Source organism: Callorhinus ursinus, unplaced genomic scaffold (genome assembly GCF_003265705.2).
Source record: "Callorhinus ursinus isolate GAN/ISIS: 27379988/994484 unplaced genomic scaffold, GSC_fseal_2.0 scaffold62, whole genome shotgun sequence".
Lineage (NCBI taxonomy): Eukaryota > Metazoa > Chordata > Mammalia > Carnivora > Otariidae > Callorhinus > Callorhinus ursinus.
Window position 1 is genome coordinate 3,891,743 of NW_027397124.1, and position 18,899 is coordinate 3,910,641.

Genomic DNA, 18,899 nt, shown 5'->3' on the forward strand with positions numbered 1-18,899 from the left:
GTGAAAACTGTGTTTGTATATTTGTTAAAAATTACCTGGCTTCGTCCAGCCTACACCAGCAATAACAGCTCTCTCCTTTTTAGGCAAAATGGCAGACTGCCCCTCCTGGGTTTCTTGTCAGTAGCACTGGAAACATTTTTGTCATACTAGTTCAACACATACAGTTCCTTGCCAGCAAAACTGCTTTTATTCTTTGATACCCCTTCTAAAATCAACAACCAGAACGTGCTGAAGGCTTTCAACCATCAAGTGATTTTTAGGTTGCATTTTATCATACACATTGAATGAGATGACTAAGTAATTGAAAGGTACTCATTGATTCAGATTGACTTTGAAGAAAAGCAATTCTACTCCAGAACTCAAAATCCAAGGCATGCACAGAGTGAATCACACATCCCCATGTATCACTCTCTGAAGCTCCACGGATTCACAAGTAGCGACCCTGAAGTAATTGGTGGAAGTTTACATATGGTTTGTGAGCCATGAGTTGAGCTCGCCACCCTGGTGGGTGTTGCAAATGTTTGCGCTGAATTATGGAGCCAAACACGAATGCTTAGCTCACATGGTGTAGGCATGCATGAAGTCAGCTCTCCATCTAGGCTGGGCCAAAGAACTGGAAGTGCAGTTGTTACCTACATTCCAAAAATTATCAACTATTTGAGGAATAGGTTTCATGAAAACTAGATTGAGTTCTGTTTGGTTTTTATTGACTTACTATTAATATTAAAATTAACCTTCTGAGATAGAAATATAAAAGTGATATAAGCACAAAATATACACATTCCAAAATATAAATGACACAAATGTGCAAATTTTTTTTTCTGGGGAAGAGTTGCAAAGTCCAGATATTCTCCAAGAAAAAGTTTACTATTGTAGGAGAAGAGTACAGGGTCTATTTTTTACCTTTTCGAAATGATTCCCTTCCTTGTTTTGTTATTCAGAATGCCTCATTTTAAAAGTACATCTTCGTAGTAGATTCCTGCCCTTTTTTATCCATATAGAAAGGGGGCAGAAAGCAAGTTGTCTGATTCAGAGGTGGGGTTATAATTACTGGAAAGATTAATGGAAAAATGCAGAGAACAGGGTACTGCCATTCAGGGTTGCTGGTGTATCTTTTAAACAGCATAAATACCGTATCGCCTTCATACCTGAAAAGATATGATCACTGTGGACCTACTGTCCCCACAAGAGATTATTTAGCACACATTGCTTGCTTAAATTCTTCAATAATGCAATTTTTGAGTTCTACTGCTGTTTTTGTGACAGTTTCCATTCATCTCCTTGGCCTTTGGGTCTACAATAACGGAAGTAGGAAATCCAATAGCTGTGTTCATGTAAATACACAAATGAGCACACACAGGAGATGGATGAGAATACTGCATCCACTCTTGCTCAGATCAATATTGCATTAGCTTGCTCGGCTAAGGTCTTGCTGTTGTTCAGGAAAATTCAATACTTCTTTGTCTTATGGTCGAAAAAGCCTTTTCACTCTCATATCTCGAGGGCTCCCAAAGAGAGTTGCGCACTGCTGTCCGGGGGCAATGTTCTAAAGGACAGAAGGCAGATTTACCCATGTCTTAAACATTATAAACCAGTGAGTCATGGAGACTCTCTAAATTATGAGTCTGCATTAGACAAGTTCTCTTCTGTTTGCTCTTTCAAAGGGACTCCCCCTCCCCCCCTTCCCCAGAGGAATGGGGTGGTAGTGGAGGGGAAGAATCCACAGCTTAAGGGGGCGAGGCAGCTTCCCTTGTGCACTTGTATTCTTGGAGGGGTCAGTGGCTGTGGGGATTAGAGAATGGCTCCAAGGACTCAGGCTGTCAAAGTTTGCCCACAGACTAAAGAAAAAGAAAGTTATGAAGCCACAATAATGGAATTTAAACGAGGGAAAAGAGTGAGAGCATATGAATGGACTCTGGGCCTCTCGTTAAGATTGTAGATCAGAAATGGGATTCTTTTTGAGGAAAGGAAAAACCTGAGTTCATGGCTCTAGCATAATGTTTTCATGCATGTGTCATGGGCAACTTTGCGTTCCATAGGGAAGAAAAAAAGTGTTGAATTCATTCACGATGAAGAAAATCTGGCAAACATGGGGCGCCTGGATGGCTCAGTCATAAAGCGTCTGCCTTCAGCTCAGGTCATGGTCCCAGGGTCCTGGGATCAAACCCCGCATCAGGCTCCCTGCTCGGCGGGAAGCCTGCTTCTCCCTCTCCCACTCCCCCTGCTTGTGTTCCCTCTCTCGCTGTGTCTCTCTCTGTCAAATAAATAAATAAAATCTTGGAAAAAAAAAAAGAAAAAGAAAATCTGGCAAACAACACTTGTAGAAGAACCAGTCTCAGATTAAAGCTGAAGAGAAACAAAACAGAGTTTCATCTCCTGAGATGCTTTCTTCTGCCAGCTGGGAAGTCTGATATAACAACATTTTCTTCCCATGATGCAGAGCCACTGTTCATGACCACATGGTGCCCTGTAGATAATAGGTATATCGATGCCACTAATGGGCTATGTCCTTGTTTTCTTCATGATAAAGCAGTCTACTCACACACACACAATGTTTGGTTGCTGGAGAGTGAGGGGTTTCAGTAGAGAAAATTCTTAGAATTCAATCGAATCAATTACCGTGAATGCATGGAGAAGTTATCAGATATTCAATGTAACCACTTTACACTAACACAAATGTGGAAACACTTTGGTTGTTTTTTTTTTTGTTTTTTGGGTTTTTTCGTTTTGTTCTGTTTTAAGTGGGTTGGCAAGGAGCTGAAAACCTGTTAGCCAAGGATCTGAGTACTCTAAAAAGCAGGGTGCTCAGACTAGCCAGCTGCCTACCAGGAACTCAGCAGGTACGTGCGGCTCCAGGGAGATCAGCTCTTCTGAGGCTCACTTTTTCAATCACATTTGAAGCTTCTCCTAGTCCCCATCAGCTGCCTTCTGCATCCAAGTTATACACACGGGCCTTGGCACACTGTGTCCCCATCCCTCCAAGAGAGGGGTCCACCCACTGTGCTTCCTTGAACAAAGCAATAACTCTTACTTGAAATGCAGAGAACCATGGATTTCTTGGAGGGGAAAATGGTCCACACCAGATTGTCCTTCTAAGCCCAAACCATCTGGTATGTTTTTACCATATGTGCAAAAAAAAAAAAGAAAAAAAAAAAAAAACTAAAGAAAAGGGTTTGTTTTTTTTTTTCTTTTTTGCCTTGTTGATGATCTGGACAGGGAATTGGAAAGATTCTCCAAGCCCAGAGGGTTTGTGCACTGTCTATAAGGCAACACACAATTACAAATTGCTAAGGTTTATCTAAAAGCTCTTCAATAAAGGGGTGGCCAATTTAAGCCAAACAGCAGTTTGACTTACCAAAATTAATCAGTGTTCCCAATCTTTCACTGCCTTGGCTCCTTCCTTTTTTCCCATAGTCTAATGGCTGCGTTGGGCCGTCTTTTGGCCACAGTGCAATGCAGTCACCTCTCTTACGTTTGGGAAAGAAAAAACTGGAAGAAATGTCAGATGCATTTTCTTTTCGTTTTGTTTACAACTTATTGTTATGTATAAATTATTGATATCTGTAGCTTCTATTTTTTTCAATTGTTACAATTATTAATTAGCCTGTAGATAGAGCCCTGAGTAGGACATCGTCCCTTGTCCAAGTCTGTGATGTTCCTCATAATAAAGCTCCAGGACTAAAAGATGGAATGAGGAAGGACATCAGGGTTACTCAGTGCTGGATCATATTCCTGATACTGGTCTGGTTCCATCCAGGACCGGTTCCCAGGATCTCCTCCTAGGGTGGGAGAAGTTGAATAAGGCAACTTCAGGAACCCTCGGTGATCACAGCCTCGCTGGAATCTCAGCACTGGGCAGTGTGTGCAGTTTGGTACTGGAGATGAATGTCAAGGTGCCCCTTGCCGGCCCAAATCTCATACATTGCACTGAAGCAAGCATTTCGATTCTGTTCCTAAACACAGTCCTACTCAGTGAGAAACGTAGTTACATTTGTGATTGCCCTTCTGAGCACACTTTAAAATCCTCTCCACAAACCTGATCCAATATGTTCATTGCAAACCAATTAACGGGGGAAGGCTTGCTTTGGGTAAGAAAACACTTCTGGGTTCTGCTGGGACCCATGTTTGCAAATGGTTATTCTTGCATCTGCTGTGGAACAAAAGATATTTAAATGTTCTCCACATTTCTCCCTTTCTAGTTGGCCCTTACATTGGGCGTTACTGTGGACAGAAGACACCAGGTCGGATCCGTTCCTCATCAGGCATTCTCTCCATGTTTTTTTATACTGACAGTGCAATCGCAAAAGAAGGCTTCTCAGCAAACTACAGTGTCTTGCAGAGCAGTGTCTCAGAAGGTCAGTATTTATTCATCTTGCAAAGCACTGTGGTAAACACTCCCTGTTATTCCTCCTCACACACCTTGTGGCCACAGGAAACACTAAAGAAATGCTTTGTGAATTGGAGTGCCAAGTATTTGTTTTTCTCTTTTAAATGGTTTTTATAAACATCAATAGGAAAAACTATTTGGTGTGCCTTCTTAAGAAAATCGTGGATGAGAAGGCTGCTTGTAAGCCTCTGAAATTATGGGAGAAAGTGGGAAAGGGCAAAACAGGGCCCCGAAACAATGAACTATAGCCAGACCTGTCTGGCACCCTTGAATGTGTATTGGGTTGAGAATCCTAGATGGACAGACTTCAATCAGAAGTGATAGGAACACATATGTGGTGGTTTATTGACAGGGCAGGCTTACAGGATAGAGGCTGTAGTGAAGAGGACAGGGGATGTTTGGAGACCTGTCCTACAGGCTGGTCTCTTTTTTACCAGATCTTGCTGGAAAATAAAAAGACCAATTAAATCATAAAATCGTATTTGTACTTAATTTGATTAATTAATCTATGTATCTTTGTGTCTATAAATATTTTTATTACAAAATAACAAACCTAAGCTTAAAAGTATGAAAGAAAACCTTTTATGCCCTAAAACTTTATCTATTATGATAGAACATTCGGAAAATGTGGAAGTTTGGTTAATTGAGAGTTTTCTTGATGGTTGAGAATTTTTAATCTCTAAAGCTTTTTTTCACCTTAGTACTTTAGATTCACATTTCCTAAAGTTGAATATTCATCTCCCTTTATCATATTTCATCTCAATGTCATATTTCATTGTTTCACTGAGTATATGAGGCCTAATGGAATACATGCTTTCATGATTCATCATCATTATTGTGAGTGTTATTATTTTATGTTGTAAAGTGGTGGTCCTCTTTGGGACTGTATGATACTGCAGTTTACTTCTGATGGCTACTCCCATGTTTTAATGATATAAACTAAAGACATGAATAATCAGTCCCAGGCCAGAGGCAGGAGGCATGAGAATGAAGGGAATCAAGGAGAGGTTGCCCGGGTGCCAAATACAAGGAATCTGAAAAACAGAGAGTTAAGGTCTGCTGTCCACCAAATATGGATTATAACATAGACATGGGGTCTTTTTCACTTTTATTAGATATTGAAGGAAATAGTAAAATTTTATTTAAATATAGCTTCTATATTAAACTTTGAAAATAAATACAAATTCCGATTATTTCCTAATAAATTTCTAATAGTATTCTGTCAACCTAGGTTCAGTGAGGAAAATAATTAATCACTATGAGATCTTTATAGCCTTGCTTTTAAAAATTATTACCATTATTACTAGTATTGTCACATATCAGTGCTACCTTCCAGTAAGTCCTTCACTATTATCTTCTGGAAGATATTGTTGGTGAACATCAAAATGAACGTTTTAGTCTGCCAGATTATAAGAAGAAATATGAATCAGTCGGGTCCCTTATGTTTTGATGACTTTGAGCCCTTTTACTTCCCCTTCAGATTTCAAATGTATGGAAGCGCTGGGCATGGAATCGGGGGAGATTCATTCTGACCAAATCACAGCTTCTTCCCAGTATAGCACCAACTGGTCTGCAGAACGTTCTCGCCTGAACTACCCCGAAAACGGGTGGACTCCTGGGGAAGACTCCTACAGAGAGTGGATACAGGTACGTAGTACAAGACCCGGCACACATAGGGTAGAAGATTTAGGTCATCTAGAAGGGTTGCTGGAAAAAAACAGTGCCATTCCAAATGCCTTCAAAAGCGAAGAGAGGAACAATGGGTACCGAGTGTAATCTCCCTGCAGGATCATCGCGTCACCACAATCTGAGAAAAGCAGGCCCAGTTGATATCCCTGAAAATGCATTTATTTTCTCAGATACATATATACAACTCTTCAGAGAATTTGAGCACAGATGTCTCACTTCGGTAACAACTAAACGATCTGATTTTTCCCCACAACTACACATTTTCTATTCATACACTTCCTCCTACAACAGATTTTTATTTCCTTGATGAAATACAGTAGCTCTAGCAGACTTGCATGAAATAATTGTATCTAAGTATAAGGCTTCTTATTTGTTTGTTTGTTCTGAGTAGAAGAAAGGAAGAAAGGGGTTGAGGTTTACTTTTCCTACAGATATACATAGCACATGCCCAAGACAGCAGTCTGATTGAGGGCTCTGGTCTCTGTGGGTTATGTATATACACATGTAAGTATGAAATGGACACATTTGTATCCTTATTATGATGTTGCTTCTGCTTTGCTCCCTTTGCCCTGGAACTCCCTTCCCTGCCCTTGTCTCACATTCCCCAGACTCTCCTCCCCAGCACCACGACTCCCCTGCCCCGACTCATCCTTGGCACCCCTCCTAAAATGCCTCAGCTTGTCAGGCCTTGAGGTCTGGATACTCCCACCCAAGGCCTGACGCTCATGTTCTTGACTTTTTCACCCACTGTCAAATGAAACATCCATATCTGGATGTGGGGGTTAAACTGTGGGCAAATTATACAGAGTTATTTGCTGAAGGATCCAGGCTTCCTTTTCAGAGAGTAGGCAAAGCTTGACTTACATTCATTGCTAGATATATAAAAATGACTAATTCCCAGAGAGAGTTTCTAAGCAAGAAAAAAACCACGATGATTAATCCCCTACTTTCTATATCTATTGCTGCTTCAGTCTTTTGAGCACAAATACCAGATCTTGTTTTACTTTGAGAAGGTCAATATTAGTTTAACATACACTTAAAGTGAAATGGCCTATTACGGGAGACCGAACTCCTGCTAACCTCTAAATGATAACACTGAGAAATGTGTCGAGAGTGAGAAAAGATGAGACTTGTACCTGAGGATTGCTGAATCCAGCTCTAGGTTAAGTCAGAAATTAAATGAATTTGCCTATGTCAGAATAGTTCTTGGCAACTTGTTTTTCCACATCCCCAAACCAACAAACAGTTCCGTATGATTGACGGACGCGCCTCTAGAGGAGAGCTTGGATTTTGCAGTGCTAAGCGTCTTTGCATGGTAATGTAGTCCTATTCTTGGTAATGTGGAGAGTGCTGGATAATTTAGGGACAGTGGTCTTGCAAGGGTTCTGAAATTGCAACTGTAGCAATTCTTCTGTGTAGGGCAATGCTATGTCAGGAGAAACATGGAGACGAAATGGGCTCTCCCAAAGCAGTTGTCAACAGGACAGAATTCACATCGTTCTCAGGAGTTAGGCAGAAGAAAAAAATCGGAAATGGCCCAACTCTTTCCACCAAAGCATAGAAAGCAATGGTTAGGAGAAGCTAGGCAATCAAGCCCCCGCAAAATGAGGTTTACTTCAAGCTCAAGCTTCTCGCCCGCTTCAACTCCAGTCAGCTGGGGGTCTGCTCCACATCTCACCCCAGGACCCAGACAGAGGGAGTGGCCATCATCCCAGACGTTGCTTGTCACCAAGCAGAGGGAAAAAGAGAGCACGGCCATCGTGCTAGCTCTTAAGTTCCCCTCGAAGAACACTTCCACTGTTTTCATTGCCGAAGCACATCCCACGGCCACCCTTAGCTTTCTGAGGGGCAGCAATTCAATGCGTGCTGGAGGGAGGAGAGCTAGAAATTTGGTGAACAGCATTCATGACAATTGTGCCATTCATAAAATAGTTACCATTTATTGAGTGTTTACTACGGGGCCCAACTTCTGCAGAGTACTTGACATGTTTGCATTTAATCCTCCCAGCAATCCTGGGGATGAGGTGCAATTATCCTCGTTTTAAAAATGAGGACACTGAGGTTCGGAGGGATTAGTAAATGCCCAAGATCACAGTGAATGACCGGGCTGTCAGACTCCCAACACCTGCTTCTTTACACTTTGGTCTGTTCTGCTTTATCATGCGTTACGTTTCATATAAATTCAGGTGTATCTTGCGACACGACTCCCTTTCTGCTTTTCCTCAGGAGAAGACACACTGAGATGAGGTGGGTGCTTACTGTTTCTGAACCTAGAATTCAGTTCCTTTATGCCCTCCTCCATCCCTATGGAAGATGAATGTCAGAGAAGCTTAGCATCAGTGCACCTTGAGGTAAAATTATCTTGTGCTCCTTCTGGAGCTCAGCAGGCTCATTTCCATGCTTGTTGTGTCTGCGTTATGTGGTGGGGGTTCTTATCGTTACCCATCACCTAATTATGAATAATTTCATATGTTTCCAGCTTTTCTGAAACTCCTTGGAAGTGGTTGGCTTGTTGTTTTCTCTGGATAGATGTTTTAAATTAACCAACAAGTAAAGCATAATTGAGGCTGAGGGCAAGAGGCACATACCTCCAATCGCAGGAAAGTTAGCGCACATACATTTCTATTTATATGCACATCAGTATGTGAATGGTATTTGTTTTCTTTTTCCACTTCTTCACATTTTGCATGAAATATACCCCACAAAACATGTCGCTGTAGCAACAAGGACAAACACTTGCATGTGTTAAATTAATAAGGCAGTATTGGAAGCTGACTTTCCTTCAAGACAGGAACAGTCTTTGGTTGCCATTGTTTTCTCTAGGAAATTACTGAGTGACATAAAAAAACAATGTGTCGTTAACCACGGGTATAAACGTCCACCGTGGGGCTTCCTGTGAGATCTGTTGTCTGCCAGAAAGCTTAAAAAACAAGTCAAGAGGCAGTTTGGTGGGAAGGGGCATAAGGGAAGTCCCGGCTCGGAGCTTTGCACGTGGTCATATCCTGCTCAAAAGGCCACTTCATATCCTGAGCAGCTAAAACCTCGTAATTGTCCACAGCAGAGTTAATCACACTGTGAAATTCGCCCGTGTTTTTCAGAGTATTCCATTCTGTCCTGTGTCAGAATGTCCTGTGTAGAGCTGCTTATCTAATTGTTAATTTAATCTTTTTCTTCCTTTTGTTTCTGGTTAAACAATCAAGGATTCAGAGTAAAGACTCAGGATATCAGTGGTGCTGTAACAATTCTTCATTTTCGAGCACCTCATTAGAGCCCAAGCCATTAACTTCATTGAAGCTGAGTTTCTTCCCCTGTAAAAATAAAGGTACTGTAGGCTTCTCCATTCAAGCTCTAGCTGTTCGTGATACTGTGAATCTTGGAGAGAGGCAGTCTCCGTTTTTCTTCTCCTCTCTGTATACTAAGTGTGTTGCGTACTGTCTGTTCAGGGAACAGATCCTAAGTGTAGCCATTCACACACAACGCAGAATTTAATTCGTTAATTATTTCAGTGTTTTATTAATGATAGTGTTCACCACACTGTAAACAGATTTATCCTTCTTGCTTTAATTAAAGCTCTTGGGAACGCTTTCCTCAAAACAACTGTGACTTTTCCCTGATTAAAATGCCAGGAGACAAGGGGAAAAAGAAAAGGCAAGAGGTATAATGCCTGGATGGGATATGAACTTTGTTGATCCAAAGACATAAAAATGGTGCCAGGGACTAATTGATTACCACACCCCCCAGTGACTTTAGAAATAGAATTATTTGATAAACCAACTCATCCTGGAATTCTGCTCTTCCCCAGATTTGGGGCATTGTCTTTTGTGGGGAAATTTTGGGTACTAGATTATTTATGCCCTCACTTATTCCAGAGAAGCAGAACACGAAAGCGTTTGGCTCCTGAACCCTATCCTGTTTGGTTTGGTGAGACAGCCCTCACTGATTAATCACACAGAAGAAGGAAGCCTCATGAAGACACTGTAGCTCTAAGAATATATCAGCAAGCCCCCAGAGCAAAAGTGCCTTCTGTCTCTACTACATTTCCTTGCACAGATGTTCCTTCTGAGGTATGAGGAGGAGGAAAGCTCCAGAAGAGAGGAGGTAGTGCTAACTTTACGGGGAAGCTTGTTTCTGTGTTTTCCTTTTGCCTTATATGTATTTCTCTTGGATAATATTCCACATTTTCTAACTGAAGGAAGCTGGAAAGCAGACATGAGCAGCAAAAGGCCTTAGTGTGTGGAAAGGAGGTAGTCTGAACTGAGTCAGAACACACCCACACAGCGCACACACAGTCCGTTCACTCACTGGCAACCGTAGCATCAAACACAGTAGATGCCCGCGTTCACGCTCAGTATGAGAAACTGGCCAAATCCAGGAGGCCTTTAGGTTGCTTTGTGGACTTTAAAATTCATCGTAAGACAAGTTCTAACAACAAAGCCTTATGTTTCTACAGCACTTTCCCTTTCTTAAAGCACCTTTTTGGACAAAGCCCATTCTAGTCTTCGAATGTACGTTAAATAGACCAAAGAGTCAGATCCCCATCTTCATGTGAGAGAGCGGAGGCTCAGAGAAGTTCAACGGTTCATGAGTCCCAACGTGGGGAAAAGATGCGGCTTGTGGGAAAGCTCAGGCTTACCCAATGGAAGTGGACTTCCTTCCTCAGACGGGAATGGAGTCAGTGGGCACCGAGAGGTCTGGAAGGCAGACAGCAGCTGCTAAATCACCACTTGTGGTCAGGCCTGACACAGGCCCAGTGCTCAGCTGGCCTTTGCGTAGCTCTCTGGCCGTTCGAATTGTGGGTCTTTTCACCTTCCGCTGCCGCAAATGAGGTAAGCGGGGCAATTGCCCCACTCCACCTCTACAGAGAAAAACTACAGAGCCTTCAAAGTTGTGGGGCCTCCCAGGTCCCAGAGGAGTTTGCATCCAAATAGCCAGGTTCCTGGAACCCCCAGCCCCAAGGGGCTTTCCTCTATTCCAGGAGGTTCACTGCCCAGAAGCTCCCCCAACATCCCTCCGGGGCTGTGAGTTGTATCTCCCAGTAACTTCAGGCTCTGTCATCATTCAGAAATAGAATTAACAGTTACAACTTACTGAGAACAGAGACAAAAGTTAATTTAAAGGCATGGGCTTGATTTCAGGAGCTAAGGAGAGGCCAGCTGGATGCCCTATAAGTAACAAATGGAATGAAATAACTCATAAGTTCTTGGAAATATTCCCTCTGACACGTGGAATTATTACACATTTTTAGCAAATCTCACGTGGGAGAAGGGAGTGCTGCTCATTCAATGAAAAGAATTCGTTATTTGGAACCCTGGTTTTTATCTTTAAGTTAGTTGCCTTCCAAAATTAAAAGTAGAAACGGGAGTCATTTATCTTAAAGCTTTAGAATGTCATTTATTTTAACAAGTTTCATACATAATTTTCTTTCCTTCAAAACTTTCCGGAAACATCTTTTGTTCTCATAATAATGTGTTAACTATGGAACAGGTATCTCCAGTGAAATGGTTTTTGACTTTTCATTCAATTGCTAGTTTTTAGCAAGTTTATAATCTGTAATGCTATATTCAAAATTGGTTCCATTTGCTAAATTGACTAATCCAGAACATATACTGAGCCAGGTTATCCTGATTGTAAACATGCTGCTTATAAACCAGACACTTTAGAAGGTACATTTTCTCATTCAGATCATTAGTAAATTGCTGAAATTGCAATAAAATGATCCTTTATAAGTGTATAACTAGGGAACTGACGAAAATAGCTCACTGGTTTACCCAAATGTGGAATGATGCATGTAAAATATAATGTTGGCAAATTTAGGGAAAATACAGCTGTTCAACTGAACGTTTATTCCCCAGGTGTGCTCTGTGTGTGTGTGTGTGTGTGTGTGTGTGTGTGTGTGTGTGTGTGTTGCAACTAATATTAATATGCTATTTTAGCTAAAACATTGATCTGGAAGGGAGACAATTTGCTTTTTACAAAATCCCCCAGGTAAGCCTTTGGTTGTCTTGCCCTGATTCTGCAGTAACCTCTACTTCCTGCATCAAACGAATGCTTAACGTCCTATCCTTAGTGTTCATAGGTCTGTTTCTGGTGACTAGGTTCCACCCAGGAAGTCCCTGTTCGAAAAATTCCTCTCTCGAGGAAATTTTCCTAATGCTTTCTCCGGTACCTTGGTTTCTCATGTTATAGGAAGTCATTTGAAGGAAATACATATAGGAAATGCATGTAGGGATGGATTAAATTCAGAGTTTTTTGCTGCTTTGAAGGAGGATATGATTTGGGGAACACAGAATAAGCATATGACATAATTCTTTAGACATTTTTAACTGATTGTTTTGTCATATAGAAAATACAAGGATGATTTTAACCATTTTGATTAAGTCGACCACTTAATTCAGTTTTAAAAATCAGTCAAATGATTTTACTAATGAGTATTTCTTGTCAACACACCCTAAAGAAAATGTCTGACATTTAAAGAAACCTCTTAGATTTTTATGATGAAGCACCACTGGAAAGACAATATTGAAAGAACCACAACTGTTCAGCTAGAATTACACTTAAAATAGATTAATTTGCATACCACACACATGCCATTTTGCTTACAGTTTTGGCTTCTTGTTATTTTATGCTAGTGTCTATTTGGAACCAATAGTCATAGTTATATTCTGGAGAAGAATTGTTTTCTTTCCAGGATAGCTCAACTTTAAATGTAAGACTAAAAGCAGATGTAAACGTCATCTTGTCTGAATTCCTTATTTTGTGTAGGTTCAGAGGTTAAGTGATTTGCAAGACCACATAGCAAGTTAATGACAGAACCTGGACTAGAATCTTAGTAGCCTTGCTGCCCCTGCTTTGTTGCTTCTCAATTGTAATAATATGCAAAAATGGATTTGGATCCTTTTTGAAGATGGTATCCTGAAGACCATTTATATCCCAGCATATACCTGCTCAGTTAGTGATTGGTAAATGACGTCTATCAAACTGAACAGTCACCGTGGAAGCGGTAACTTAAACCAATGATTGGATTGTGTCTAGAGCAGGATTTCTTGGTCTGGACAATACTCACATTTTAGAATAGATAATTCTTTGTTGTGGAGGCTATCCTGGGCGTTACAGGATATTTAGCAGTATCCCTGGCCTTCACCCACTGGAAGTCAGTAACACACACACACACACACACACACACACACCCCTCCATTATGACAACCAAAAATGTCTCCAGGCATGGTCAAATGTCCTATTGGGGGGAAAAAAAATCACCCTCGGTTGAAAACCACTGGTGTAGAGGACACCCTAAGTCCTAATCAAGTCATTTTTTAAATAATAAGGTTGATCACTGTTTTGAAAGAAAAAGTAAACTGGTTGCTTGGCTGTTTTTTGTCACTTTTCAACCGCTTATCATAGATGTCATTTGAACAGAATCGTAGTTCTTTTGTTTTCCAAAAATACTGATGCATCTGTTTACCTTATGCAGGAAAATAGCATCATAAACCTCCTTGCTTATTTATCTTAAGCTTCACTATTTTTAGCTTTTAAAAGTGAACTGTCTTTAGCTAAATATATACAGATGTGATTTTACAATACTGTGGCCTGGGCTTCCAAATGCGCTGATAAGGATTGGATTAAGGAAAGGAAACACAAGGATAAAATCACAAGTCATCGTTGACAAGCTTTAGGAAAAATAAGACTGAAATGAGCTCCTCCACACCCGTACATTGTGTGTCACTGACCTTTGCCGACGTATTTTAATTTTTTTTTTTTGCGGTATGTAAATCAAACGCATGTGTGTGTTTGTGTGTGTGTGTGTATTTTCACTTCCAAGGTAAGGGAGAGTAAGGAACTGTTTGAAAAGCTTGCCTATTGCTTATTACCTTATCTTTTCATGGGAAAAATACTATTAAGTTTCCAATTTTGTAACCTAAACAACAACACATTAAGAGCTATCAATTACCAACCAGTTTCATATCTGTGGACCAATAAGAAGGCAAGGTTGATGGTTTCACATCTGTTTTGGGTGAAAGGCTGTTCCTGTCTGTGGTATTTAAAATTTAAAGAACTTCTGTTATTATACAATTGGGAATCCTCAGGGAGTAAAATGTTAATGAAATCCATAACATGCACAGATTTTATGATAGCAGTTTTAAGAAATTCCTTTGGTGGGGTTTGTTGATTTCTGTCCCGGCGGTAATAATTGTACCTTTTACAGAGTACATTAATGTTCACATTTAGGAGCAATGGCTACGTTTATGCAGCGTGTAATGTAACACACGAACTCCTAAGCTTTAAATAACTTTCATATCGTAATTTGAAAGCCCCAGAGCGAAAAATGTGTGTTCTTCAGAATTGGCAGAACCCACAGTTTGAAACTTGTCTGGCATGTTCGAGGCAACCTCCTGCAAAGGTGAAAAAGGTATACCCTGGAAATTCCAAAGCCAGGATGTGGATGGGTCTTCCATGCACTCATATAGTTCTCATTAAATGCACCATTTGAAAGCTCCACATCAAAATGACAATTTTGATCCACATCAAAATAACAATTAGGGATGCTGACCTGCAACAGGGACAGAAACGCATACTTATTTCCTTTCTCCACTCCCACCCCGCCCCCAGCTTTCAAATTTCATTCAGTTCTATGTTCAGATAAAGAGAAGAAAGTTAAATCAAAAATGCTTTATACATCCCAACAGTAATAAAATGCTTTTATATTTCCAGCTATTGAACAGAATAAGCATTTGAGACTAATTGCACATATTATGACTCAGAATAATCACATACGTACTTGTGTAAGTGATGTGAAGATTTGTTTTGGTGTTTTTTGTGGGTTTTTTTGTTTTGAGGGTTTTTAGCTCTCTCTGCCTTAAGGGGTTAGAAGCTCATTTATGACACTCTTCTATTTGCCTTTCTTCAGAAGAATGAAGTGTTAATTTTACCAAAATTTTATTTTCTTACAATTCTAATGCCTTAGATTTCTAACTCTGTTTTTTGGATTGAGCCAAAAAATAAATAAGCACCTTTATTCTTTGAGGAGGCCTGAGAAGGGCTATAGATAAAATTCTTCAGGGGAGGGGTGATTGGACCAGACAGGTTCTGTTGTCTTTTCAAGCATTTAAGATTCTGTGATTGTATTAAAAATAAATGTACTTTATCAGCTGGTGCCCGGGGCTTGCCTAAATGAAAACAAATATATGAAGCATAACTGGAATTCATTTTAAATGCTACCGATTATCGTGTGAGGCAGCACAAAGCAAAATTTACTTTTAATTAAAAAGATTTTCTCTCCTTAGATCAAGTAATTGTTTAGGTTGGCTTCACCATAAAGCCTCTCTGAGGATTTCACATAGAAACTCCACTAGTGGGGCCTGTTTTCCTTGGTTCTTTGGTACCAGCTCACAGGGATATGCAGCCCATTAGGGGGATAAGATGAAGCCCAGAGAGTTCATCTTTTGTGTCTTTCCAATCTTTGAAGGAACTATCCATAAGGCATAGGCTCACCGACCATGACAGACTGTTCACACCTTCAAGTCCTGCCTATACCCAGTCTTTCTTTCCTTAAGAAAACAAATACCACATGCAATTCTAAGGACATTATAGGCCATCATACTAGCCCAGAAACGTGACAGAACAAAAAAGCAGCCCCAAGGATACTGGATGAAGCTGTATGAAGAAGGACATTATAGTCATCTTATGCCTCTAAGACTTGATGTATTTACTCTGGGCTAAAGGTGATGCAGATAGATCCATCTCAGAAGAGAGAAAGACCAAGACCCAGGTAGACACAGCCTTATGGCTATAGGTGCAAGAAATTTGACAGAGCCTTCAGTTTGAGAATCTGGAAATGAAACATAAAATTTGCAGTGGGAAGTACTCATGATAATAAAAAGAAGCTAGAGCATCATGAAATGTGAAATACTGAAGAAAATGTTTTTGATAATTTAGGAGATACACCAAGCTCTTGCGTAGAAGGGAAAATATTTTTTTTTTAAGTTCACAATCTTAAAAAATAAAGACACAGCATGCAGGATTTTCCTGGCCTAATTATTTAAACATTATTTTAAATATCCAGACTGCTCTCAATCAGCAACATTCTATTGCACATATATTACACTATTTCTGTAGTTTTACCTTACGTTTCCAAATATTGCATTCATTTATAAGGATGCTCTTATTTATTCAGAAAGCTTCAATGCCAATACAGCAAGAATTCATTTATTTAACAATTCCATTTCCATGTAAAGAAAGACCAGTCAATACATTTGTGCATTTAACATGATATTTCCTCTCCATCAGCCACTAGGAAATAAATGACTCTCATTTATTGTGACAAATATGGAAGGCGTCTTATATGATCTCCACCTGCACATTACTGTGTCTTCTGGGCAGTAGGACAAAAAGGAGAGGCAGGAATAGGTAATTTGGTGTTCCTGTATCTGCTAAATTTCAACTGTGATTATCAACTTCTGTAATACAATAATACAGTCTCCTTAGCCTAAGAACTTTGCTGCTTTCAAGAAGAATTTACATGAGCATCTGTTTATCTACTTACCTTTCTTTGAAGTGTCTAGATTTATAATATCCATATGTGGCATAGACAATTCATCTGAATTAAAATCTTTTTATCAAAAGTAATTCAAACAGGTTACGAACAAGTTCATTCCATTTCTTTTTAATACTGGCAGTTTTAGTAAAACCATGCATAGTGATGTGTTCTTATCCTTAATTTTGCATCTAAAAGTATAGTAACAATGGGACAGGATTCTTACTGTTCCGAAAACCTGCAAGGTTGTATGAAAGGAATGCTTTCTTAGCATTTCCAAATATGTGCCTCAGCTCCCTGTTTTTCTGTCAAGAAACACCCCTCCCCCCCCCAACAGTGTGGCCATGTTCACCAAGAAAGCATTTCACCTCTTGTCACCTCCAAGTATGTGGCTGAAATAGATGTATCCAACCACGTGTTAAGAATGGTTCCAGTGGATAAATGCAAGTCACAGCTTCCATTATGTTAAGGACTTTAGGCAGTGCTAGAGGACAAATAACACGATATGCTTAGCGTAACATCTGTGCTTATTCTCCTGTGGTTTGAAAGTAGTCGCGCAGATGCATTTTTCCCATTGTGTGACCCAGGCTGAAATGCATGAAATTAATATAGGTAGATTTTTTTTTCACACCACATTTGGATAGCAAAGCAGCATATCTTCAGAGCACAGAATGATGCCGTGCTTTGTTCCTTTCTTCCAAGAGGAGCCCGGAAATCCCTAATCATTATATAACATTTCTCCTTTCCTTGTTTTCATTTTCCACCTGCAACAGAGTTGGTCAGTCCAAAACTGCAGAACATCAATTGTGAATTGTAATTGCAAACAATTCTCTATAGAGTAATTTTTTTTTTTTGAAAATGCACTATTTCAAGGCTTTTCCTACCCCCCTTTATAAGTGATCTTCAAAAAAGAATCAGTATATACTTCCTGGCCGAATGGTCAGCTTCCAACAGGGAAAACCAAATAGTAAATCGTGAAGTTCATTTCATCTGCTCTCAGGAATGACTGGCATCCCTTCCAAGACTGAGTGTTTACACGCACTTTCTGACAGCCAGCTGTACCTAGGCTGCCTGTTCTTTCTCTCCTTTCTTGTCTCTGGGGCAGCATTCGTTATAACCTTAGGCGGGTGACGGACTTTAATCTCAATAATCCCATCAGCTCCTCGCAGGATTGTTAATGCCAAGGAGAGGAGTTTTCTTGGACACCTGCACTTGCAGATTCGCCATCAGCACATGAAATTCTCATTAACGTGACAGGCCCACCTAGATCCCTGAAGAAATACATGGAAAATCAGTGTAAAAGGAGGCCGTCAGAGTTTATAGGCCAAGAGGCTGATTTAGAGCATCGCCCCCATCTGCAAGTCTTTAGTTTCCAGAAATTCATCCTTGTGTTTGTTTTTGAAACCAAGCTTTTAGGAGGAGGGAGAAAAATTAAAGGCTTGACTTACTGGAAAACTAATAATAAACAAGTCATTTTGTCTGTGCTGGAATAGACAGATGCTGTTTGAGTACAAATGTGTGTTTATCCGGAGGCATTTAGGGATCTCCCCACTAGTGCAGATGAAACTTTATGGGTAACATGGAACCACAGCTTCTGAAACAGAAATATACTTTACCTGCACAGGACATTTAATAGTTTCTTGGTCTTTTAGATTTGAAAATCTCTTTGAACTGCCGATAGATTGGAAAGATGTATATGTCCGTAACTGAAGTCATTGCTCGTAGAAAGGCGTTATGCAGCCTTACCTGGGGGTGGAGTCAGCTCCAGTATTTCTCCCTTGAGGCTTGCTTGTGGAAGCTGCTTCTCAGAGACCCTAAGACAAACACAAAGATCGCAAAAGGCCCCAAATCTGTATTCGTTTCCTAGCCACACACAGCTATAATTGCAACATCTTTTTTTTTTAAGATTTTATTTATTTATTTGAGAGAGAGAGAACACGAGAGGGGGGAGGGTCAGAGGGAGAAGCAGACACTGCCCCCCCCCCTTGCTGAGCAGGGACTCCATCCTAGGACTCCAGGATCATGACCTAAACCGAAGACAGTCGCTTAACCAACTGAGCCACCCAGATGCCTTATAATTGCAACATCTTATAAAGACCACACATTAATTAGGTAAAACCATAGAGACCTATAGTTATGCGGTGAAATTTTGATGTTGCTCTCTTTTTAAAAAACACAGGAAGGGTATGGGAAAAGTCTAAGATACCAGATACATAAACATCCAATACGTAAACATCCTGTGTATATCACGCTTGCAAATATCTTAGCTCTAAAGTAAAAGGTTTGCGTGAG

General features: G+C 40.2%; 1 protein-coding gene across 6 annotated transcripts in view; it reads left to right on the plus strand.

Annotated features, from left to right (window-relative positions):
- Positions 1-18,899, plus strand: part of NRP1 (neuropilin 1) — a 136,919-nt gene that overhangs the window by 65,851 nt on the left and 52,169 nt on the right. For all 6 annotated transcript variants that reach the window (XM_025885782.2, XM_073885509.1, XM_073885510.1 and 3 more), the window contains 2 exons: positions 4,200-4,355; positions 5,868-6,034. In XM_025885782.2, coding sequence (XP_025741567.1) covers positions 4,200-4,355; positions 5,868-6,034 — 323 coding nt within the window. The remainder of the gene's footprint in view (positions 1-4,199; positions 4,356-5,867; positions 6,035-18,899) is intronic.